Genomic DNA, 26,397 nt, shown 5'->3' with positions numbered 1-26,397 from the left:
CTACTGTATATATATATTTTTTTATTCTTTCTCCTTGTTTCGCATAGTACAAGTTGTTCTATAGCTTAATTGTGTACTGTGTAATAATTCTTCGACGCCTGTAGCGACACGACTCACATTGTATTGTACCCGCACCGCTTATATTTTTCGCTTCGCATCCGCATCGTATATTTTTCTTCTCGTTTAATGCAAGTTGTACTATAGATAAATCGTGCCCCGCAACATGCCCGTAACTCGCAACAACATATAACCTATGCAGTATATATATTTACGTTTGTGCACAATATTTGTATATTTTTTCTACCCGCACCACTCATATTTTTTGTTTTGCACCCGTATCGTATAATTCTCTATTTTCGTATAATGCAAGTTGTTCCACAGATAAATCGAGCTCGCAATATGCATGTCACCCGCACCGGGACATAATATGTACAGTCGATACATTTTTGTACAGTGGCTGTATGATTTATACTTCTGTTTGCGCACAACATCTGTATATATGTATTTCACTTCGCTTTGTACCCGCACCGCCCATACAGTTTTTTTTTGCACCCGTATTGTATAACTGTCTATTTTCGCATAATGCAAGTTGTCCTACAGATAAATTGAGCCCGCATCATGCCTGTAACCCAAACCGGCACATACCTGTACAGTTTTTGTATTTTTGCACAGTGCCTGCATCGCTTATATTTTTGCTCTGTGCGCAATAATTGCATATTTTCTTCTGTTTCATGCCAGTAGCGACATGATCTTGCACATGATTTTTCATATTGCCTTGTACACACTGTATATAATATGTCCTATCATGTATCGTCTTCAATCTATCTTAAATAAAACAGCCTGGAGAACTTTGGGGCAGGGCCGCCGTGGGTGTGGCTGGGGGCGCATACGGCCTAGGAGGGAAATTCGGAGGAAGGGGGGACTTTCAGGAACAACGGGGTTTGGAGAACATCAGGAGACTGCTAGGGTATACAAGGGGTTAAGTCCCGTTTACACGCACCGTTTTGGGGAAAAGAAGGAGTGTCTGCGATAAAATGGTGTCGTGTAGACGAAAAAAATCGAAGGTCAAATGGTTCAAAGTCGCGTCAAAAAATCTGGTGGCCGAGCAATAGTTTTCCGTGAAATCCTACGATAAAAGGGTGCGTGTAAACGCGTTTCCCTTTTAGTCGTCAGTTTTTTCCCTCCTCGCACCCTTTTTTATAAGTTCGGTTATAACGTTCCCATTTATAACGTTTTCCCGCTTGATGCAACTAATTTTGGGGGTCTAGGTAATTCTAATTGAGATTTCCCGTTAAAAGCGTTTTCATGCTTACAACGTTTCCTCGTGGCGGTTTTTTGAAAAACGTTATAAGCATTCCTGAATTTATTTCTCCCAGTCAGACTTATTTATAACGATCGCGGTTTTAATGACAATTTGGCTATAAAAACAATTCTTGGCGGAATGACTAATTCCCATACAGAAGAATTTTCATGAACGTTACAACGTCGAAGAAATTCAACGCCCTCGGTTACAACGATTCATTTTTTGTCACTCTTTCTTTTGTTTTTATGGCATGTTATTTCAAGAAAATTCTTCATTTTTCTCATTTTCGATAATTCTACCTACAATTGGTTATATTTTTAGCAAAAATTGGTGATGCCTCGTATTTATGATCCCAATTCACCGTACTGTTCTAGATCAATTATAGTCAATGAACACTTTATTTACATTATTTGATTTCATCTGATTACATTTTTGATCAAAAAAATAAGTACGTCAGCCTCGCTTGTAATGACTAGAGCCCGGAAGTTTAGGCACTAAGGATGGTCGAAATAGACAGGCAAAAAGGCACTAAAAATGAATAAAATAGGCACAAAAAAAAGACAATTTTAATGAAAAGAAAAACTACAAATAACTAAAAATTAAGGTATTAAGGGCCCAAAACATAGCTGAAAAATCTATTGTACTTAATCCGTCTATTATTTTAATTACAATGTATAATAACTGCATTATTATTTAAGTTAAATGGATTTCAAAACACAAATAAAATGTTACTAGACCGTCAGGATTAGGCCAATTCCTGGGCCACGATTACCAGACGTGGGGTCGGTAGGGATAATGATCTGTAGAGCTATCTCGAGTTGCGAATGATTCTCGTTTATTTGTCGTATCATTTTGAATAATCATTGTCATTTCTATAGTTGAAACATGGCTACCGTGTTCTATTTTTGTAAAAAGAAAAAAATATTTTTTTTTGTATTACTACGTATACAAGACTACTTCAAGCGTGGGGCCCTGCATGACCGCATCTGTCACCCACCCATGAGGGGGAGCTCTAGTCAATTTAATAGATTTTAAATGTGCATGTTTAATAAATAACCATGGTTGTTTGCAGTGCATTTATGGTGCAAAAAATAAAGCCAAACAACATGGGCCCAGAGCCCTGTTTGCTCCTATTCCGCCTTCCATAAGCCATGTTGTCAATTCAAGACCTCTTCGGACAATCATCGGTCCACTATACACATACAACGCAGTCCAATGCCTGAGCGAGACATATTATATGAAGCCTGTGAAGAGAAACAAATTTCTAACTTTCCTCCGCTTTTCTAACACGGACTGCGTTCATCTGAAACAAAATCATTCACGGCTAATATCATCCGGTCAAAACAATATTAATACATGCCACCACCAATATCTCAGATCACTTAGTTGCGTCTAAATGGGGCTGGGGAGTGCGGCTTTCTGACGATAAGTAATACTGAGATGTGAAATTTTAAGAACAGCGATTTTTTTGAAGCTTTCAATGCCCGTAATATTCAAGTTTTACAGATTATGCCTCTGAAATTCACTAATAAACTTGAAACTGTTAAAATAGGCATTTATGGTACGATAATTTCAAAAAAGGTATTTTTACTGGAAAAGTTTAAAAATAAGTAAAAAAAAGCATTTATGGCATTTTGCCTGAACTTCCGGGCTCTACTAAGGACGAATCGTTTGTACCAAAAAAATTTCGCAGAATCTTCGATATCATTTTAACCGTGTTTGGCTGTATAAATAAAGTACTTTTTTAAATTATAACTTTGTGATCTGCAATTGCTGAACTGGTCAAAAACTTTTTTTGATCAGTATTGGCACCTAAAACTTTTTATATATGTAGATTCGGGCTGAGGGCAGTACGAAATGTTTTGCACGCCATAATCCATTTTGCTTATCGAGAAACTTCTGAAAGTGGTATTTTATCTCAAGTAGAGAGTTACGGTAGTCTCTCGATAATTCGAGGAGGATCGGACCGAGGCCACCTCGGATTAAGTAAACAATTACGAAGAAAACGGTCAAACTTCTTGCACATCTCTCGACGACCCTCGAAAGTTGAAATGGTCTGCGTCCATTCAAAGGAGTCTATAAAATCCACGTATCAGAAGACATATATTTCAGGGCACTCTTTGCCTTTTACCGACCTCAGCTGTACGTATTTTTCTTGCCCTGCGCATAGGCGGAGATAGACTTGGAAGTCTGGGGGGGAAGGGGCATGATGATAGTGTCAATTCATATATACGTATATACATTATATCTGTCGACTTCAATTTTGACGCTGGGGGGGGGGGGGGCAGTGCATCCCCCCCAGGCGTATCTCCACCCATGGCAGTGCGCCAACGTTTTTTTTGTTGGGTAATTTTTGTTTTTTGTGAATAGTTCGGTTTTATTTTTTTGTATTTTGATTTTATATTATGTTCCCTCCACTTCATCGATTCTTTAATATAGTACATTATGTCTCTGACCTGCGATTTCTTTTATTTTTCTTCCTGCTCTTCTGCAACTGATATAATTGGTAAAGAGTGAATAGCAAGAGCGCGTCTTCCATTGTGGACATCCATCAACAGTCACAAGCTGGATCGCAAGATAAAACGGTTGAAAAATCGTTGCGTGTAGACACCCCCAAAAAATGACACGATTTTCAGACCGGTTTGGTCCACCCCAGAGCGTACAATAAAACGGTGTGTGTAAACGCGCCTTTACATTGGGTTGCCGAGGGTCGGGGCGGGCACCCATGGGAGAAGATCCCGTAGGCGTCCGCCCCGGCCATCTGACCCTCCCCAGCAAGGCTCAACCCAGTCAGGTAAAGGGCTTATATCCCTCAAGGGACAGAGTCCGGGTCTTGTCTGGTACTTCAGGGGGACGATAGAAGCTACGAGGCCCCAAAGCAGAATGTGCCAAAACGTACGTCGCAGAACAACCAGTGCTGTTGCAGAACGATCTGGAAGAATTTTAAGAATAGTGTAGAAAAACACTATTATGTACATGCGCATTTTTACCGCAGAACATTTTCAGTCAGCTGAGGGCTCGTTGCAGAACATCGCAAAACATTCTGCTTTGGGGCTACGAGGATAACATATGATCTTCTGGTTTTGTTTGAGTCGGGGGCGATGAGAGAAAAACATTTCTGCAGAAGGGGCCGATGGAACAAAAAGTTTGGGCAACTATTATCTACATCTTTAGTTGAAGAACATTTTAGGACTTGGCAATTACGCAGCACGAGAATGTGTCGGCCGTGGTTACGTTTTATTATTAAGTTAATCCAGTTAATAACAGTATTCGACTTGGCTACATCAGATATCACAACTTTTTACGGGTAAAGAGTCTCGAGATTTGCCTTCATTTTTTACATGAAATGTTTTTGATGGGGTTTTCTATACTCAGTGTAGAGATGCAGAACCTTGTTGCATTATTCTGTTGATATTTTTTAAATACAGTACTTTGATTGAAAAAATAAGCACTCCATCAAGACGGGTTTTTTTTCACCATTGTTGTTTGTTAACAGATCAAAGTACCTTTCAAATTTTTATTTCAGTGCTGTAATTCGTTCTTCAACATTATAAATTTGTATTTTTGTCATAAAAGAGGACTACGGTACTTACAAAAAGAATTGAAATCCCATAAAAAACATTTCATGTAAAAAATGAAGAAAAGTCTCAAGATTCTTTACCCGTAAAAAGTTGTGGTATCCGATGTAAAGCCAAGTCCAGTGCTGTAAATAACTATGACACTTTGATTCACAAATCACTCCGAGGCTCTACACCTTCAGTTGAAGAACATTTTGGGACTTGGCAATTACGCAGAACGAGAAAGTGTCGGCCGTGGTTGTTTTATTTCACGCCAGTAATCAAAGTCCATCACATACTGTTCGTGTGAGGATATCTGTATTTACAGCGTTGACTTAATTTTACATTACATGGTAAGGTGTAATATGTGCTGCGTAATTGGCCCAAAATGTTCAACTAAAAGTGTAGAGCATTTGACTAATTTGATGCAGTTAATAACAGCATTTGACTTGGCTCTACATCAGATATCACAACTTTTTACGGGTAAAGAATCTCGAGATTTGGCTTCATTTTTTGGTATGACATAGTAGGGTGTTATATGTGCTGCACCGCTGTGGTGGTCGAGTGGTCATAATGACGGACTCGCATTGCAAGAACCCGGGATCAAACACCTTCGTCGCCACAGTGGTGGTCATCTGAAGTTGGTTTTTCTGTGTTCCCAACTTCGAGGCAACGAATGCGAGTCGATCTCTCAGTTAAAAAGTCTTGCCACAGAGAACGACAGGCCTACAACAATATAATTATTCAATCATTACGCTTCACTCATAGTTAGAGAAATTTATTTCAGATGGCAGCACTATACATAACAAGTATTACACAGAAACAAACTTCAAGGTATGTTCACAACACGGACACACACATTCCAACATGTACCAATTCGTTAGAAGTTCCACAGAGGAATATGGACGAGGTGAATGTGTGTGGTTTAGTAGTTATATGTGCTGCGTAGTTGCCAAGTCCCAAAATGTTCTTCTACTAAATGTGTTGAGCTTTAGGGTGATTTGTGAATTAAAGTGTCACAGTGAATAACAGCATAGACTCGGCTCTACATTAGATATCACGAATTTTTACGGGTAAAGTATCTTGAGACTTGCCCACTATTTTAAATGAAATGTTTTTGATGAGAATATTCAAAAATTATTTAAACTCGATTTTTTTCTCAATGGAAATTTTTGTCACTGCGTACAGCATTTCTCTGGAATGAATGGTTCCAAGAAGTGTTTTAGAATTTTTCACACTAATTTTTTTGTGTCTTAGTCAGTATCATCATAAAATGCAGATACTGACCAAATTTCAAATTTTTAGTTTCATTGGTTTTCATTCGGCATGGTTTCTCTACATAGCATTTCAATCCCCTTATGACCCCCTTAATTAAGGGTCGAATTTTGAAAAACCTTCTAAGAGTGAGTCTTTACGTCATAAAATAAAACTACCGCCCAAATTTCATAAATATTTCTCCAGCGGTTTCGGCTTGGCATCATTTTTCTGTATAACCTTTGAACCCCCTTATGAACCCCTTAGGTTTAGAATTTCAAAATACCCTTTGTTAGTGGGTCTTCACTTCATAAAATAAAACTACTGACCGAATTTCATATTCAACGAATAACTCCGATGGTTTCGGTTCGGCGATAAGTCAGTCAGGACATGTCATTATATATATACGGGGTGATTATAAAAAACTATCCCGACATATGGGCCCCTAACTATCATACAATGGTATGAAACTGAATGAAATTTTGGCATAAGGTATTTTGAGGTATGCGCTCAAGAATGATATGGAAAACAACAGTGTCACTCTAACAGTTACGGTTACAGTGAGAAAATTTCGAAAATATCGAATGGCAACACCAAGTTTTTTGTATTGGAATGCGATCTAATTATATAATAAATTATATAAATAAAATATTTTGTGTTGTTGGCACACACACATCACTGCTTTTATGTTTACAAGAGTTGATAACACCATAAAAAAATGACGGATATTTGACATAGCCAAACCTCTCCTACATTGTTACAAACCTTTTGTAACAATACACATTGTTTTCATGATAAAAAAACTATGTGTTCTTGTATAACCCCTCACAATTTGTGCACGATTGAATTGTTCCTACATTTTAACGAATAGGAAGAAGCAAAGGATTTAATAAGTATTCCTATTCAGCCTTCTCTGTGAGGTTAAAAAACACTAAAAAAATACATAGAGAATCAAAATGTATTGAATACTAAAGAATATGCATACCTCCACTGGGCAAAGTTGCTATTACTTTGCTCTCTCCCGAAACTACAAGTGTTACATTCTTGAGAAATATCCACGCTATTCTGAACTAGAAAAAATATATTACGCAAATGAGTAGTGATTTGTTATTAAATTCAGTGCTTTTTCAAGTAGGGTTTACACCCACAGTGCTACACAGCTTCAACCCGTGTAAAACCCGGTTTTGAGGTGGTAGCGCAAATTAAATGGCGCCATTAAATAGCTCGCGCTAGTTAATGGTACATTTCATGTAGCTATCCCTCAAAAACTGGTTTTGCACAGTCAGAATCACGTAGCGTGGTAGGTGTTGACCTATCTTTACATTAAAAAATACCATGTTCGTTTGTTTTTAAATGTATCAAAACAAGTACACAAACGGAAAATAAAAATGTATAACATTGAAGAAGTAGTGCTTTTCTTCTAAATTTTTCATTTAGTAGGTAAGAAGTTAATTTTTCATTAGGTAGAAAAAACATTGCAGTGCAGTTGATGTGGTTTTCGTTGAGATTTAACCATCCCATAGCTGCCAACTTCAGAGAATGAGAATTCGGGAGGTTTTCGCGCGGATTCTCTTCAAAAATAGATGTTAAAGGGAACTTTTAAAACATTTTATAGATTTTTCACTAGTAAAAGAGAAATTTTAGGGATATTTTCCCGTTCCAAAAATAATGACACCGTGAGAGACATCGCCAATCATGACCAACGTAGTGTCTATGGGTAAAATTTTAAATTGCCTCTCAAAAAAATCAAATCTTGCAAACCAAAAAATCTCCGTCGGGACCGAAAAGGGACATGGATACAGCACATACACGCGATCGTGAAAATTTTGGATTTCGAAAGGCCGGATTGACGCTTGCTGATTGGCGAATTTTCTGTTTTCTCCCCAAAAATGAATTTTTTTTTTTTGATTTGACGAAATGGCGACAATTTACACAACGCTTATGAAGCAGCAGCTTTGTTTTTTTTCGGGTAAATTCTTGGGGAATAATTTTTTCCCTAAATGTAGGGATTTTTTACAATCACGAGCGAAATTCGGAAGATTAAATTTTTTTTCATGAGTCCCGGACGCGCAATTACAATCCCTACTCTGTTAGCAAAACAGGAAGCATTAGCACGCTGGTGATTGGGTATTGCGAGCAAAAAAGCTAGCAAGACGTCACAAGAGGCGGAGGTTTGGGCGAAACTGAATTTCAAATTTCATTGACGAAAAATGAAAACATTTTTTATTGAATCGGTAAATGATAGCTTTGCGCTCGCTTCACGAGCCGTTATTATTGTCTTCTCGATACACGTGAACCACATTTGATTAAATCAGAAACAAAGTGGAAACATTTTTTAGTAAAACAATAAATGACAGCAAAGATGAGGAAAAATAATTTGGACGGGTTTCAAACGGAATCGAACACATAACCTTCGGTACGTGAGTCGCGTACTATAACCACTACTCCAACGATGGATGTTGGCTTCCGACAGCAAAAATTTTATCAGGATTGAAAGGATCCAACATTCTCCGTTAGAGTAATGGTTATAGTACGAGACTCGCGTTGTGTGTTCGATTCGGCCTGAAACCCATCCAATTTTTTCCTCATCTTTGCTGTCATTTAATGATTTACTAAAAAATGTATCCACTTTTGTTTCTGATTTAATCAAATGTGGTTCACGTCTATCGAGAAGACGATAATAACGGCTCGCGAAGCTGGGCCCAGCTATCATTTACTGATTCAATAAAAAATTCTTTCATTTTTCGTGAATGAACTTTGAAATTCAGTTTCGCCCAAAACTCCGCCTCTCGTGACGTCTCGCTAGCTTTTTTGCTCGCAGTAACCAATCACCGGCGTGCTAATGCTTCCTGTGTTACTAAGAGAGTATGGATTGCAATTACGCCTCCGGGACATAGAGTAGAAATTCGAGAGCATCCCTGAAAATCCGGGAGATTTACAAAACGCGAGCTAGAAACTGCAGTGAGAACAGGAGTGGAGCGTCATAATCATGTGGAAGCAACCGCTGCACAAGGGAAAGTTTGTACGGATAATATCGGAGGATATTCCGCATGATGTTATGAGCAGTTGAACGTGACCTATCCAACAAGCCTGACACTAGTGCTACCGCGAGAATTTGAAGCTCTGGGGGTCTATTCAGCACCTCCTAAAGATAGAAGGCTGAGAATCTCTTAAAGACACAAGCACGTTGGTTGTGACGTCAGAAAGTAGTCCATTTTCCGTCAGAATATTCAGGGAAAAGAATTCTTTGCTCGTACCAGTATCATCGTTGTGTGGGGAAAAAATGATCGGGCTCAGAATTGGCACCACATCCAATCACTATGCGGTATTTGTGGGCCAATCAGGAAGATTCTACGCCAAAACAAGAAGAAACGAAATAGGATTCTGTGTTTCAAAATGTGGCAAACTTGCTAGGTAGTCTACTGATTGAAAAAATTATTAATAGTGATAAATCGTTATAAGCTATTATACTCGGCACCAAGAGATAAATCTCTCTACAACGATTTTTTTTTTTTTTTCAAATCTTGCATGGAAACGCTTTTACTCATCTCAACTACGTTAAACTCATCTCAATATAAGAATATTATTTAACTCTCTATCGCGCGATATGTTTTCAAGACATTTTGCAATTCGCTACAATATTTTTTTTTATAACTTGCACAAAATCGACTTCAATATATTTGTTGAACTCGTCTCCAGATTTTTTTTCTTCTTAATTCGTTAACATCGATATTTTGTAATACGTTGTTTTAGCACTGATAGTGTTAAAATTATATTTCTACTTTCTGTGCAACACACAGAAGTGTAATGCAGTAAACACACACAGTATACTCTGCGCACAGAGTACACTATAAAAAGTCGAAGTAAATTTTATTAATCAACAAATAAATTTTTTCTAATCCTTGAGTGCATTTTTCGATCGGAGAGATGTCAACAACAGTGTAAGTTTGGTGGCACTTCATTTTTATGTTGTGTGAAACAAGCAAACCAATTTTCTAATTATTATTGATGTAAATAAAAGGTTACTTGTTCTTGGATTTTGTCTTTATATCAATACAGTAGATAAATATGTAAAACCATAGGAATATATGATGGTGATATTTTTGCTAGTCGTTTTGAAAATTCATATAACATCATTGAACTTCAATAAAACATTTTTTAAGCATAATAATTTAGAAAATTTCCCTGTGCCAGTTTCATGTGCATGCATAGCCTACCTATTTCTCAAATATTTGACGAAAATAAAAAGAATCCGAATGAATTTTAAAAAAATGTATCTTACGAAAATTAGGGACAATCAACATACACAAACGCGCACAAAATAAATAAAAATATAATAATAATAACGCACGTGCAGCACTCGTTGATAGTGATCATGATTATCAGCAGTGGAGAAAATTATCTGATTGGTCCATATCCCTTTCGGGCATAACGCTACTCTCGATCCAGAAAGTTTTTCGTAAAATGGATAACGACATACCGCCAGCTGCTGAGAAAAATCAATCTTTTAACGGTGGTCGTTGAGATTTGCGTAGAGAATTTGCATTAACCGTTTAAAGGCCAATGTTCCATATATATATAAATGGAACATAGTTTTTATTTACAAAAATATCAGATAAAAATTGATTCAAACACTTCCAGCTTTTTAACGTATATAGAGGAGAGTTCAAAGTATTTTTTGAATTAAATTCGGAAACTTTAGGTTGATATAAACATTTTTGACAGAATTTTGAAATCTGACAATTTCTGGGCATTTTTTTCCCCATTTCGATTAAAATTTGCCAAAATTTCAATTTTGAAGTAAATTGAAAATTATTTTGCGTGCTTCTACCACTTAATATATAAATCCAAGTAAATCAATTAGTTTCTTTGTACTGTTGATTGTTAAAAAGGTACGTGCGTTAAAACATGCATGTTCTATTTATGGAACATTGGCCTTTCAAGAGAGCGGGATTCTAGGGCTATCTAATGTGCAGTGCGCTGCTTCGATTTTCCCGTTCGAACCCCAGGGTGTTGTCATCGTTCGACATGTGTATAGGGGCTAATTCTGGGTAATATGACACAGAGGAATGTGTTCTCTGGGGTGGATTGTTTATATTGGGTGAGTACTTTTTTATTCTTACATTCTTAGAAATGTATGTTTTTTGCGAACTGCAGACTAATCAAACCGAGTTCGACAATCCTAGATAGCCTTGTTGTGTTCAGCTGAGTGTAACCATATCAAAAAGATATCTCACATTAGAAGAAAATCTGTAGGATATTTAGAAACTCTTTCAGATTCCGAATTAGAGGATGTAGATATATTCCAATTACGTGCTAATGAAAATGGAAACATCATGGATGAAGATGATATTGTTGAAAATGATCTAGCATCAACAGTTGCAACTAATGTATGTAAAATGCTAGGTAATTTTGCAACAACGAGGATGGGTTCTTAGAAAACTCCTGAAACGTGTTCTTCAAAAGATGTAGGGCAGAAAAAAGGACCAAAACGTAAGTGTAACACTCAAGTTTCAAGAAAAGACAAAACAGTTTTGAGCAATCTGAAAAAAAATTATTGCATGGGATAAAAAAAGTTATTTTTAGCATCCGATCGAAACCTCGGCTCTGGATTCCATTGGAAAAGATTTGCCATATGACCATTATAGCACGTTGGATAGTTCATTCAGAGTTGCGAGAAGCGGATCTTATTTCGCATTTGAAATTCCGAAGAGAAGTGACAATAGACATTCTACGAACGAAGGAGGAGTTAATTATTTATCCAGGTCCACGTTGTCAACTGAAAAAAAGATGTCAGGTCATTTGATGGCCATTATATTGTGTCTGCGACGCGAGGACGGTATGCGGTTTGCCAAAAGTGTGTATAAATGCTACCAATATGACAAACGGGTCCATCAAATATATATGTTTTCTTTCTTTCATCACTGACATTAGAAAAAAATTTGAATTTTCTGCACTCACACACACACATTTTTTATGTTAAAAAGCCAGTATGTGTTACGAATTTGAATTTGTAGTAGAAAAGAAAAAATTTCGTGTGATAACTAAACTCCAGAAATAAATAATAGTGAGAATATAGGTGATACCACTTTCCGCTTTCACCTCTCCCCAAGTGCCAATGTTCCATTTCATCGTGAAAAACAAAGAAAAAATTTTTTTCCTTCAAATTTCAAAGTTGATGTATGTCTAGGCATGCAAAAGGACCCCGAATTCCAAATTTCAAAACAATAAGTGACTGTTCATAGTTTGGCCTTTAAACGGTCAAGGGCGTGACGTCACTAACGACCTCGTTGTATAACGACGTGAGCGTAATAGACCTCCTGTCCTCTTCCAGCTGAAGTGAAACCTCCTGCGTCTATAGAAACGGGTTTTCTTCCTCTTCCAGCACGAACAGGTAACGATCCTGGGGGTGAACTATCTCTGCGGTCCTTAGCCGAAAAAAAGTAGTTAAGACCCGATTTGTCCTTAGATGGCCAGTAGTTCGACTTTTCGGTACTATCTCTAAGCTAAGGGCTTTTTTTTAGTAGTTACTTAGGACCGCTGCTAAGGACTGCCTAGCACCAGTCCTAAAGCAGCAAGAAAAGTAGTTCACGGCAGCCATCTTGGAAAAGAGGAAATTTCGCCTCTGGCCGCGAGCTCTCGCTGTGATATTTAGCGATGAAATATGCTGGTTTTTTTTCCGAATTAAAAATTTTTTTACGATAATAATGACAGATAAAACTTGGATTATATCTTCGGTGTCATCAAAGTTGAAGTGATTCATCGTTATATCCTCAAAAACCTGCTGTAGTATACGTGTATGTTGACATCAGCGATCGAAGCCACGACGAAGTGCTAGCATGTTCATTACTGAGGTAAGAATTATTTTATTGCTATCGAACTATATAAGAAGAGTTTTTAAGAGATATTCTTAATATTTTTTTTGTCGGTAAATGCGTTATTTAAAAATATAAATGGACATAATGTCACACAATCAATAGGGCAGTGGATCCCACTTGATAATGCTGGAAAAATATCAAATAGCCCATGTATATTTTGGGTTGTATTGAAAATATTTACATGGCGAATGAAAGATGAATCTTCAATTACGATAATATCAAACTGAAATTTTACATTCTATGTTTTTTGCTACATTAATTTTTTTTAATGAAAAATTATGTCTAAATTAGGGTGACCATACGTCCCGTATTTCCCGGGACAGTCCCGGTATTTTCTGTTTTTTTGGCTGTCCCGACTTTTTAGCAAAAGTGTATCGGTTTTTCCCGTATTTTGCACGAAGCCTACTTGAATTTTTATTCTTTATTGAAGTCAAAGATTGAAATTATTTTCAACTTATAAATTATATTATGATAACTGCAACTATAAATGAGTATATGAATCTCCCACATTTGTCTTAGTGAAAATTTTTTTTCGTGGAATTCACTTTAATCCACTGCAATTAGCAGTAATGCTGCATTTCCCGCCATTGTGATTTCTCCGTTATTTCAACAATATTTGGCGACTTTGTTCGGTTTTGGTGATAATTGGCGATGTCCCGTATTTTCCCGTATTTGGAATCCCGATGTCCCGTATTTCTCTCCAGGAAATATGGTCAGCCTAGTCTAAATGAATTGAGAACATGGGTAAATAAATAATTACAAATACAATTCATTGATAATAAATTATAGCACCTAAATGACAAAAATTTTAATTAATTTTTTTGTAATGAGTAATGGTGAAATTGAAATAAAGCTAAAAATTGGCAGTAATGTTAAATATTAAATTTTGTAAAACTCATGCACTAAATTTAGTGTAAAGGATTAAAATATAGATTTCATATTTTGAATTGTTCAAATGAACAATATTGTAATACTTAGTGAAAGTTAAATTTTCAGAAAAAAATCATGTGCTACTACTTTAAAAATTGCACTCTGTAACTCCCTCAGAGATGAAGAATATTTAATAAGGAATCATTATATTGTTTTGTTGATATAAAAAATGAAATTCGTACAATGGGACTAAAAAACAAAGTTTTAATTTCAGGCACAGTTTTTAGTGTGGAGGTATATACATTATAATGAAAGGAAGCAGATTAGTGTTTGAAACATATTACTACTTCAGTATTTGGGTTATGGCCTTGCTGTGTGTGTTCAAATTGAATTTTTTGCCAAAAATTGTTTTTGATTTTGTGTGTATGGGTAGTGACAGAAAAAAAATTTCCATGTCGAATACTTTTTCAGTTCCATAACATTTTGAGATGTTATGGAACTGAAACTTTTAACATTTAAACTTTTAACTTTTAACAAGCATTTATTTTTTAACGATGCTGTTAGTAAACAGCTGATATATATATATACAGGGTGATCAGCGAATAGCCCTTATTTCAAAATTAAATATCTCTACAACAAAGATCAATAGAATTATGCGGTAAACGGTACGTTTATTAGCAAAACTGTAAAAATTTTGTACAGAAATTTCAAAAATTTAGTTTTTTTTTAATTTTTTAAAATTAAAAAAAGTGAAGATTTTGGGGTTCCGAAAATCCTCATTTGTGTGAAGAGAAACCACTGCATTCGCCTAAAGTTACTGCATGGGCTGCGGTATGCGCCATGTGTGCTGACAAATTGTTCCAAAATTGTAACAATGTTCAGTAGTAATCGTTTCTGGCACGAAGAAGGGGCCGATAATGCCTCTGGCGCATACCGCAGCCCATGCAGTAACTTTAGGCGAATGCAGTAGTTTCTCTTCACAAAAATGAGGATTTTCGAAACCCCAAAATCTCCAGTTCTGTTTTTTTTTTTTAATTTTTTAAAATGAAAAAAAAACTAAATTTTCGAAATTTCTGTACAACATTCTTACAATTTTGCTAATAAACGTACCGTTTACCGCATAATTCTATTAATCTTTGTTGTAGAGATATTTAATTTTGAAATAAGGGCTTATTCGCTGATCACCCTGTAAAAGCGAAGAATTAATTCGTATTGTATTTAACTTTTGTTGTGGGGGTTAGTTAATGATAATCACAACAGTACTGACGGGGAATTACCCACCTCTGACTTGGATGGCTTCTCGATTGACAACAAACCACCGGGCAAATTAAAATGTGTGTTAATAAATGCCAGGAGCTTGGGTAATAAGAAAGATTTTTTAGAAACTATGATAGTTGTGGAGGGCTTGGATCTTATAGCCATTACAGAATCTTGGGCAAACGATGGGGATGAATCTTTCTTACACATCTCCGGATACGATACTTTTTTGAGAAATAGATCTGATAGGAAAGGGGGTGGAGTGTTGATATACGTGAAATCCTGTTTGAAGGCTAGAGAGTGTAACGTGCAGAGAAGTGATATTGAAACCATATGGGTTGAACTTGAGAACGAAAAGACATCATAAGCTTATTGTTGGGGTTTGTTACAATCCACCGAATAGGGATCAAAACTACCTCGCCAAAATGCATGATGAAATTTCCTACATGTGTAAGCGAAAGAGGGTTCTCATACTAGGGGATTTCAATTACCCGGGTATTGATTGGGAGAACCTTTCATCTGGAAATCAGTATGAAAGAGACTTTCTTAAGTTGGTGCTCGAACATTTTTTGTATCAGCATGTATCAAAAGCCACTAGGGGTACTACTATTTTGGATTTAGTTCTTACTAGTTCTGAGGATCTAGTTGAACATGTTTCGGTGGGGGAAGAGTTTTCTTCCAGTGATCATCGTATCGTAAGATTTCACTGTAACTTTTCCTCGGGTAAGGTTGATAACAAAAGACTGGTTCCTTGTTTTCGGAGAACTAACTTAGATGTTTTGAGAAGAAGGTTAGCGGAAGTTTTCAAAGACCGGTTGGAATCAGTAGGGGTGGTAAGTCAATGAGAAGAATTTAGTACGAAGCTGTCCTCTGTTTTGCACGACGTCATACCCTTTGTTCGAAAAAAGCGTGTTTGTACATCACACCCTCTATGGTTCGCGGATAGCGTGCGGAACCTTTATCTTGAAAAGAAAAGAGCATTCAGAGAGTATAAAAGTGGACGAGGTGACCTATCATTGTTTACTGATAAAAGAAGACTGTTGAAGAAAGCGATAAGGGATAGTAAAAAGGAAGTTGAATCTAGGTTGGCAGATAACATTGGCTCTGACCCAAAATCATTTTTTCGATACGTCAATAATGGATGTAAGGGCCCCCTCTCAAAGGGCGTAGCGAGGGGGGGGGACTTGGTGGTCTGGTCCCCCCCCCCCCCGAAATGTGAGAAAATGACCGAAAAAAGGGAAAAAGATGGCCAAATCCATTGTTCTGTCACTTTGGTCCCCCCCCCGAACGAAATTTCTGGCTACGCCCCTGCCCCTCTCGATAGGAGGCTCTAAGGTAGAGAGCAATGTAGGCATGTGTAGTGCTTTCAATGACTTTTTTCGCGTCGGTTTTAATGGAGATAATGATATTCGATATACGGGTGTTGCATGGGGTAATAAAACGCTCAACGATATTCAAGTGGAAGACGTGGAGGTCCTAAATCTTCTAAGAAATGTATGTGCAAGCAAAGCACCAGGACCAGATGATATCTATCCCAGGGTTCTCAGGGAAGGTGCTAATGAATTGTTGGGGCCAGTCGCACAGATATACAGGAGTAGTGTTGCTGAGGGTATCGTCCCGAGAGATTGGAAACTGGCTAACGTTGTTCCTATATTTAAGAAGGGTAGTAGAGAAGTGGTGTCTAATTATCGTCCAGTGAGTTTGACGAGCTCCCTCTCGAAAATTTTGGAAATTATCATCAAAAGGCAGTTTGTGAAGTGGATAGACGAGAATAATGTATTGTCGGATAATCAGCATGGGTTCAGGAAGGGGAAGTCATGTGTAACTAACCTCCTTTGCTTCTATGATTACGTGACTAAGGCTTTGGGTAAGAGCAAAAATGTCGACGTGGTTTACCTTGAATTCCAGAAGGCATTCGATCGGGTCCAACATGGCAAACTCTTGAAGCGTTTACACGAGATTGGAATAGGGGGCAACTTGCTGAATTGGATAGAATCGTGGTTAAGAGATAGGTCGCAACGAGTTATGGTGAACGGGGAATTCTCTGGTTGGACAGACGTCACAAGTGGAGTTCCTCAGGGAAGTGTCCTTGGCCCCATATTTTTTTCACTTTTTATCGACAAATTCGATCAGGGTATCGATGGAATTACTAGCAAATTCGCAGATGAAGTGAAGCTAATGGGGGTAATCGGGAATGAAAGCGATAGGGAGTTGCTCCAGACCAACTTAAACAAGATTGCAGCATGGGCAAATGAATGGAGCATAACGTTTAGCGTAGATAAGTGCATGGTCACTCATTTTGGTTCGAACAACCCACGGTTCTCTTACGAGTTGAATGGTGTCACTATCCCGGATGCAACTAGAGTCACCGATTTGGGAATTCTCATTGACGAGCGAATTAAGTTTTCTGAACATTGTTCAGCGGTTGTCAAAAAAGCGAATAGAATGCTTGGTCTCATTTTCAAAAAGGTCTCATCGCGTTCTCCTAAAGTCATTCTTCCGCTTTTTCGAGGCTTAGTTCGTCCTAGACTGGAGTATGCTGTAAGGTTTTGGAGACCATACCTACAGAGGGACATAGACTTGGTTGAAGGGGTGCAGAGAAGAGCTACGCGTGTCCTTATTGGCACACAGGGCTTGAGTTATGAAGAGAGACTTCATTTTTTGAATATGTTTACATTGGATGAACGCAGGTGTCGAGGAGATATGATCGAAGTGTTCAAACATTTCAATGGGATGGATAGGATGGACCATGAACTTTTAGTACACCGCCAATCGACTGCTTTTACAAGGGGACACCAGTATCGATTGGTGAGGGACAATGCAAGGTTATGGTGTCGCAGGGAATTTTTCTCTAATAGGGTTGTTAATAAATGGAATAGCTTACCCCCGGAGGTAGTAAATTGTAACACAATTGACACGTTTAAAAAGAAATACGATAAACATGTTGGGGTAAATCGAGAAGCTATCCATTCTTAGAATAAGACAACCATAAGTATTCTTTATGGGCATTGTATAATATTTTATCATGTGTATATATTGTTTATAATTTGTGTTAATTGCATTTTTAATTGGGTTGCTGTATTTTTGAAACATATGACATCCATATTTTTATGGGCATCTTTTTATCAGCCACCTCGTTGGGCATTTTGGCTGTTGTGGCGTTGTATTTGTATTTGTATATATATATTTTTTTTTTTTGTATTTGTATTTGGTATTTGTATTTGTATTGAGGCGGGTTTGTTATTCCCACAATTTTCTACGTCAATTTTTCTACCAAGAACCTACTGCTCACGTGATTTGCACTATGGTTCAGCGGCTACAAACTAGATCTTTGCGGAAGCGGACGGAAACACCAAAATGAAATACCGTGGACCTGTAAACGTGAAAACACATTCTGAATCTTCCAAAAGTGGTTCTGCCAAAGCTACCGAAACCTCCTAATAAATTAGCTGTCGTTAGCGGCGAGACAAGGAAAAAAAATCACACTATTGGTGAAAAGATGCTGTCAGATGCATGTTTGCAGAGGAAAGTGCTCTTATAATGAGTTTAATATCTCTGTCAAATTCACTCTGTCGGTGTCTCGAAGAATACAGGACGTGCCATACGATGTTGAGAGCACAGTCGCACTGCCTCCACATTTGCGAAACGTTCTTGATGAAGCGGTCAAGGTTGCCAACTTTGTCAAGGTGAATCCTACCAACTTCGGGATGTTTAAATTGTTGTGTGAAGACATGAACATCCTTCACAACGCTTTGCTTTTGCACACCGAAGTTACTTGGTTGTCCCAGGGTTAAGTCCTGACGTTGCTGTTCGAACTTCGGCACGAGGTAGCCCTTTTTTTGGGAAGTGTTTGAAACAGTTCACGATTTCTTGTCACAAGCTGAGCTAAATTTAACAGTCGGCCACTTGGAAGGATTAAAACCCTCGTTTGAAAAATATTTTTCAGAGCCGGAAATGGGCGATCGGTGGATATCTAATCCTTTCAAAGAAGAGTATTTTGAACCGGCTTCATTGTTGATTCCAGAAAAGGAAAAATTGCTCGAGCTCGCATCAGATACCCCTCTGAAGATCCTCTTCAATGACGGAATGGTGAACCTAGTCAGTTTTTGGGCTTGCTGCGGTGAGAATACGTTGAACTTTCTAGAAAAGCCATAATGTTTTTGTTGCCGTCTGTTAGCACGGAGCTTGTTGAATAGGCGTTTTCTTTGTATACTAAAGCAAATTGAACGCAGCTCCGGATTTCAGATTGCAGTTATCCTCTCTTGAGCTTAATTTTTGAAAACTTTGTAATTCAATTTACAGTCCCAAACATCACATTATTTTTTTTCCCAATCTCTGTGTTAGTTTGTTTGATTACTTGACAAATAAAAAAATCTAAATAATCAATTTATTTTATTCAACTTGTACCTTTTTTTTGAATTTTTTCGAAAACTGTAATGGGTGAAAAAGATTGGGGGGGGGGGGGGGTACGCGGAAAGGAACCGAGCCAGCTGGGGGTACGTGGACTGAAAAAGGTTGGGAACCACTGTTGTAGAGGAATTCATTATATCGAGAATCGTTGAAACGATATTTCACTATATATATATATAATTAATGTTTCAAAACAACTACTTCGATTCTAAAGTACACTGTATACAGGGTCGTAACTATCGACCACCTCATGTGACCACCCCCACACGTGATTCCTTGTGAAAAACTTATATGGAAAAGTTTTTTCCGTTTTTCAATCAGACGAATATCAAGTGAGTTATAAGCTTTTAAAATTTTGTGACGTGTCATTTTTCTAACAGTCAGTTATACGCCAAACACCGAACCAAAGTGCATTTCTCCACCAGCAGCGGGGTGTCACTTCTTAAAAATGAACTGAAATATTGAATCCCATTAGAAGCCCAGTTCGGCCTTCTTCCTTCATGATTGGCACTTTTTCTCTCCATGTAGTATGATACTATAATCTTGCTATTACGTATCACTAACCTATTAGCTTGATCTTCTATGTTGGCAAATTTATCGCAAGATTTGTACCATGTTAGCCAAATGAGATCCGTTTGAAAATTTTTTTAGACAAACCAACACTTTTTGCCAAAATGTGAAATTTTTTTACCTTCACTATATTAAGTCTAATTTTCTGAGGTAAGGTGCATACAATGCGTTCGTGTTTACTGCGCGATCATTATTTTACGTTGTTGTTTTAATCAGATTACAATGTTGATCAATAAAACGGCAGTATTTTTTTTTTTGTTTTTTTTAAACTTTCATCGAAACATGTTACTTGTAAAAAGGTTCAACGAGGGATGTAAAAATGGTAGCTTCACGAAGGTGTGTCTTAGTGGAAACAGTAAAATAATAACAACGATTCAATCAGAAACTTTTAATCAAAATTATTACGTTACGAATTGACGTATTCAAAATAATTTTTGGTTTTCTGTTGATTCACACTATTCAACTCTGACTTTTTCCTCAAGGATATTTCAAAGATTTTAGGGTGTTTTTGGAGCACTGATTCTGATTCTGACATTGGTTTTATCAGATCGGCTCTAGTTTTTGAGTGAATGAAAGTTGAATCTCGATGATAATACCGTAAGCAAAACGCGTATCTATTGGGGGGGGGGGGAAGCAAAATGCGATAATTCACATGAAATTTTCGGAACTTCTATATGATAATATTGCGTTCAATCAATCTGTTGAAAATTACCTGTATCAACGTTTGTGACTAAATAACAAATTCAAGAAAACTTTGACTAAAAAATAGGAAGAAGCACTACATTTAAAAAAAAAAATTCGGGACGGAAAAAAAACCAGAAATAACGAGACTATTCCGGAAAATAACAGACAAAATGAAGGAGGTATGGTCACCCTATTCACAGTGACTAGCTCATTTCGTTTATTTTTATTTTTTGTATCATAAAAAAATCTTATATTTAAATCCCCCTCTCCCAACAACGAGCTCTCCATCCGCTCAAGCCATAAGCCAGCATGGAAATCACATTGGAACTGTACTAGGTGTGTGTGTGTGAATCATTTATAAACTTAATCATCATTTGATCATTTTTGTCGTACCACGGTCATTTTCTGCATACGAGGGATAATTAGACCGGGCAATTTATTGCCGATTCCGAACGGCAGCCTTTTTTTTATACTCACAGAGAGGTTGGTGCGCTAACCCCTCGATGTGGGACTCCCTGTGGTAGCAATCTTTTTCTGTGGTCATATCACCGTTTCTGTTGTACCCCTGTGTCAGGAAAGTTTCTGACGAGAACGAACCGGGTATCGAACTCGCGACACCTCTAAACATCCTTTGGTACTTCAAGGGCAGTATTCACCGACATGGTTTAAACTATAGTCACAATTTTTTGATAAGAGATCGACACGGATTGGTTAAATTCAGGTTTTCAGCCAATCTATATTGTTCTTTTACCCAAAAATGTTAACTACAGTTTAAACCATGCCGGTGACATTCACCATGTCGGTGAATACGGCCCTTAGGCGAGTATCTTAACCTGGGTTACCGCGCCCACTAAACTTAATATCAATACATAAAGATTACTGATGTCTGGTAAAAATATAAATGTGATAATGTGTTGAATAAAATAGAAAAGTAAATAAAAATTGGAAAGAAAAATTTCTACGTAAAAATTAGTGGCTGCAGACTACATTGAAATATTGATACTGTACCGAAACCATCAGCAGTATTGAAATCAGCCGCCTTAATATAAAATTCCCTTGGAAACATAAAAATGTTTAATATTAAATGTTTCCAACGTTTAATACCCAAACATTTAGTTTTATGGTAGTTATAAGAGCCAGTATTATTCGAAAAAACAACTTTGAAGAATAATTTCATCTCTCAAAATTTTTGAAGGTCAGTTTGGTAAGAGGAAGTTTCTTTCTCTCAAACCGAACAAAACTTCGATATATCGCAATGACCAATTTACTACCGAGTGAGTTCTGCCGTGAATGTGAGTGTGTACCTGACAGTCTGATTATCTAGCGTAGTGTCTGACGTTTCAATGCTGTCATCTATATTTCAAATTGTGAGTGAAGTGAAATGATTGAGTATTTGTACCGTTTTAGGTCTGTTGGTATCTTTTGTGAGACTTTTTAACGGGAGATCGGCTCGCATTCGCACCTCGAAGTTGGGAACCACAGAAAACTAACTACAGCCGACCACCACTGTGGCGACGGTGGGGTTTGAACCGACCTCGTGATGCGAGTCCGTCACTATGATCACTCAACCACCACAGTGGCTAAAAGGAAGATTGTATCTTACATTACTAAGTGCTCCGTCCATTGAGATACATGAAGAAGCACGGCGTGGGATGGGGAGCAGAACCCGCTGCAGCATGGACGGTGTCACTGTTGTCACTGCCGCATGCAAGGCGGCTACGAGGTCTTCTTGCGAGTCAAGCGTATGCCTATACACATGCGCTTTAAGATGGCCCCATAAAAAAAATTCTAAAGGGTTAGGTTGAAAACCTAACTATCTATTGGTTGAGCCAATCTCAGATATGGCTGTTAAAGACACCTCCACGAGTAAATGTTGCTTCGTCAGTCCATAGAATCCTATTTAGGATAGTGCTGTCATTGGAATGCTGTGGAAGCAGCCATTGACAGAATTCTTTTCCCTTCGCGGATAAACTTCTGATGAAAGTGCTTGCACCCGTGTGTAATGATACGGATGCAAAAACTCCGTGACCTGAATACGTGACTTGAATTTAATTCTCGTGCGATCGCTCGACTGCTGGTCCTTGGATTCTTGCAAGGCGACTTGAAAAGGCCCTTATTCTAGTAGCTATATTGGATCCGATTCAAACAACGACAACACGTTATCTTCGAAAGCCGGTGGTTTTACGGACGATACTGGCCTAGCGTCTACGTTTGGTTGTGGTAATACAAACCCTAACTCGCGCAATCGGCGGTCCAGTCGCAAAATAACTTTATGGTCTGGGTGCTTTCGCGTTCGATACCGTTGACTGAGTAAAACCTTGCTGCTTGCAAGGCTGATCCGTGGCTTTCATCTAATATAAGGTGCATGTCACAATATTCTTGTATGCTGAATGCCATCAAATTAGAAATTATAACAATAAATAATTAGACGCAATACTTTCTGGAGAATAAAACAACACGACAAACGCTTATCTCTATTATAACCTTATAATACCTTTATCTTATAACCTCTGTGAAGTAACCTTTATGAAATGCAAACAACCTGTTCTGACTTTTTTCCTTTCCTGAAAAGTGCGAGGGAAAAAACTGGTTTTTATATCTCTTTCGTTTTGTGTACAGCAGGGTTAATACATTTTTAGCATTATGTAAAACACAAAGTTATACATTTGGTGTACGTTTAGTGAATTTGGCCGGATTTTCAAGTGACGTCATTAATTTTTAAAGCGTTATAACTCATTAATTATGGGTCAGATCAAGAAACGGAAAACACTTTTCCGTATTAGTTTTTCACAAGGAATCACGTATGTAATTATTGGGCGGTCGATAGTTACCACCCTGTATAAAATTCGGGTAAGTTTTCGAGAAAGAAATGGCAACAGTGTTGAATATCGCATTGATTTTTTTTCAATTTTCGGCTTTCGTCAACTTATTTAACATTTTATAATAAACAATTACTATCTTTACACCCAAGGACTATGGTTAGAGTAATTGCTTTTAATCTAATAAAAGAAAGAACTTATTTCATATAAATAAATTAGTGTTTAGTCATGTTAAACCTCATAATGTTAAACATGTTAATGAATAATGTTTAGTATAACTGAAAAATATGTAATGAAGTATAAAAATATTTAATCCTATGTAAGAGTAATACTTTTAGTATATTTTCTTACAGGATTTTGTTCTCACTCCAGTATACAACTGCCTGCGGATTCTTGTGGTGACTCAACTATTCTTTACTAGTGCGTTATTATTGATGGAGAGTGCATTTCTACAGCTATAGTTAAAAGCTTCAACCTCTAACGAGAGCAGCCTACAAGGAAAATTTCTATTTTTCGTCTTTGGATATGATGCCAATGTAATAGAAAATTGAAAGACATGACCAAGATGAACTTTTTTTCATTCATATTATCATCACACACAAAAATGTTGATGATATTTGAAAGCTAACTTAATTTTGAGTGTTTTTGTCATTCAAAACTGGGTAAGTTTTCAAGTCAGTAATATAAATTATCTCAATTATTTTAAAATATATGGTAAATGTAGAAGAATCTACACAGAGAAAAATTTCCATCACCCGTTCTCAAACTGTTATCAAATAAATAAGAAAATAATTTATATTATCAAATAATAGGACAGGGCTAGACAAATTGCAAACAAATCTAGGCACCCCTAACAATTATTTAGTTGCTAAAAAAAATTTTACCCGAAGAAAAAGATCCAAAATAATATTTTTTTTCTTTTTCAGGACATAGTGACCCTCTTTCATGTTCGCAGATATACTGCTATAGATTCCAAAAATTTTATGCTGCACTCAACCTGCAATTTAGTAACTACACAAAAAATTTTAGGTACCAATACCAATTTTTCAGTCACCATGGTGACCTGGCACCTGGGATTTGTCCAGCCCTGTAATAGAATACCAGGGACTGTTTGGTACACTCTTATATCTAGTCTGTTTTTATCTAAATAAAGTTGATGACATTTCATGATTAATATATACACATATAAAAACCTTAATGAAATGCTTTCATGAAAATGTCAAACTAATAAAACTTGGCAAGTTTACATTCTCATTTTTCATTCACATACATGATCTCGAAGGCAATTTGAAATGCGCTTTAAATTTAAAAGAATCCTATAGTGACGATCTTAATCACTTATTCAATGTATGTGAATTGTATGTGAATGATATTTTATAATTTTGTGTGTGTTCACTTCTTCATTCAATATGTTCCTATGCATACAGATATTTATTAGTAGTCAACCTGCAGTAATTCCTCATACACAAATTATTCGAACAATAATTTACTGATAATATCGTCAATCCTAGTGCAGAGCAATCTGATGACCAATCACTACTGTATGTAGAAGTTTATTACTTGAATGAATCAGACAAAAAGTGAAGCTTCTAATGGGTGAAATTAATCTCAAACCATTCCTTGATTTTAAGAGGGGAGGGTGGGGGGTGCTACGAGAGTGCCACATATTTTGAACTGTGTCTGAAATAACTGAATCAACCAGAAAAATTGTGCAATTTCTTTATATTATCCATATTTTGAGGAGAGGGCATCGGAGAATCTCATATGTATGAAATACGAAAGCCTGGATAACCGTTTCTCTCTAAATCTCAAATGTGTTTCAGTTGTAACGTTGAGAAAATTGTATGATGAATCAAGCAACACAATCAAATATTTCCATGCACTAACTTCCATACATTAAATGGGAATTTTTATAAGTTTTACTACTTTCTGTGCGAAAATTATTTCTAATGTAACATTTGGGGTAATTCTCTACAAATTTTATCCATTTTTTTAAATAAATATCAAAATTTTTATAATTTGAAGTTGTGTGTTTTCTTTGCTTCCTTGTTTTATTTTGAATTTATCAGTTCAACTATAAGAACTGTAGAAACAGTGATGTTTATATTTCATCTTATACTGATTTATCTTAACTTTTGTCTAGCTCTGCAAATAATTATTTTGAATTAATTTTTAAAATATTTTTTTGAACAGAACAAGAGAGGGGAAGATGTATTGCAAAATGTATTTTTTTCTTCATGATTAAGGTAGTAAGTTGGAATTAAGAGCAAATACTTTTTTAATTAAAAAAAAATCAGTGCAAGCAGCCGATTTCATAGTTTGTTTATATCATGAACTTTCAGAAATCTGTAAAAGAAAATTGATTCAGTTGGCTAGAAAGGCAAGATATTATGAAGGAAGAAAAAACGATCGTCCCCACGATCAGCCTCCACTCCGTGACGTCCCGACTCCAGTGTGGAGGCTTTCTTATCTATAGGGGGTGTTGGATTCAGTGGGGATACGTCCTGTAGTATTTATGTGTTGTATGATCATCTAATCGACATTTCTGTTACATGTTTATGTCAGGAAAGATTCTGACACTTAATTTTTGTCTGTTTAGTAAAGAAACGTAGTATATTGGAGTGTCTAATGGTTAGTCCCACCGCATTGATTCCGAAAAATTTCGCTCAATCCGGCTGACTAAGGATTCCAATGAAGTACAAATGACTGGATACCAAGGGGAAATGATTTTCAGAAACGAAATGCACATTCTCCTGCTGTGGTTCGAACTATCGTTCCCGCATATCTAGGTGAGT

General features: G+C 36.9%; 1 protein-coding gene across 5 annotated transcripts in view; it reads right to left on the bottom strand.

Moving 5' to 3' along the window:
- Nucleotides 1-26,397, bottom strand: part of sev (receptor protein-tyrosine kinase sevenless) — a 1,896,734-nt gene that overhangs the window by 1,544,215 nt on the left and 326,122 nt on the right. For all 5 annotated transcript variants that reach the window (XM_089239534.1, XM_089239532.1, XM_089239533.1 and 2 more), the window contains one exon: nucleotides 7,100-7,184. In XM_089239534.1, coding sequence (XP_089095660.1) covers nucleotides 7,100-7,184 — 85 coding nt within the window. The remainder of the gene's footprint in view (nucleotides 1-7,099; nucleotides 7,185-26,397) is intronic.

Source organism: Pholcus phalangioides, unplaced genomic scaffold, assembly GCF_987345545.1.
Source record: "Pholcus phalangioides strain wild (caught in Gottingen) unplaced genomic scaffold, Ppha-v1.0 ptg000011l_1, whole genome shotgun sequence".
Lineage (NCBI taxonomy): Eukaryota > Metazoa > Arthropoda > Arachnida > Araneae > Pholcidae > Pholcus > Pholcus phalangioides.
Note: the sequence above shows the minus strand (reverse complement) of the source record. Positions and strands in the feature narration are given on the sequence as shown.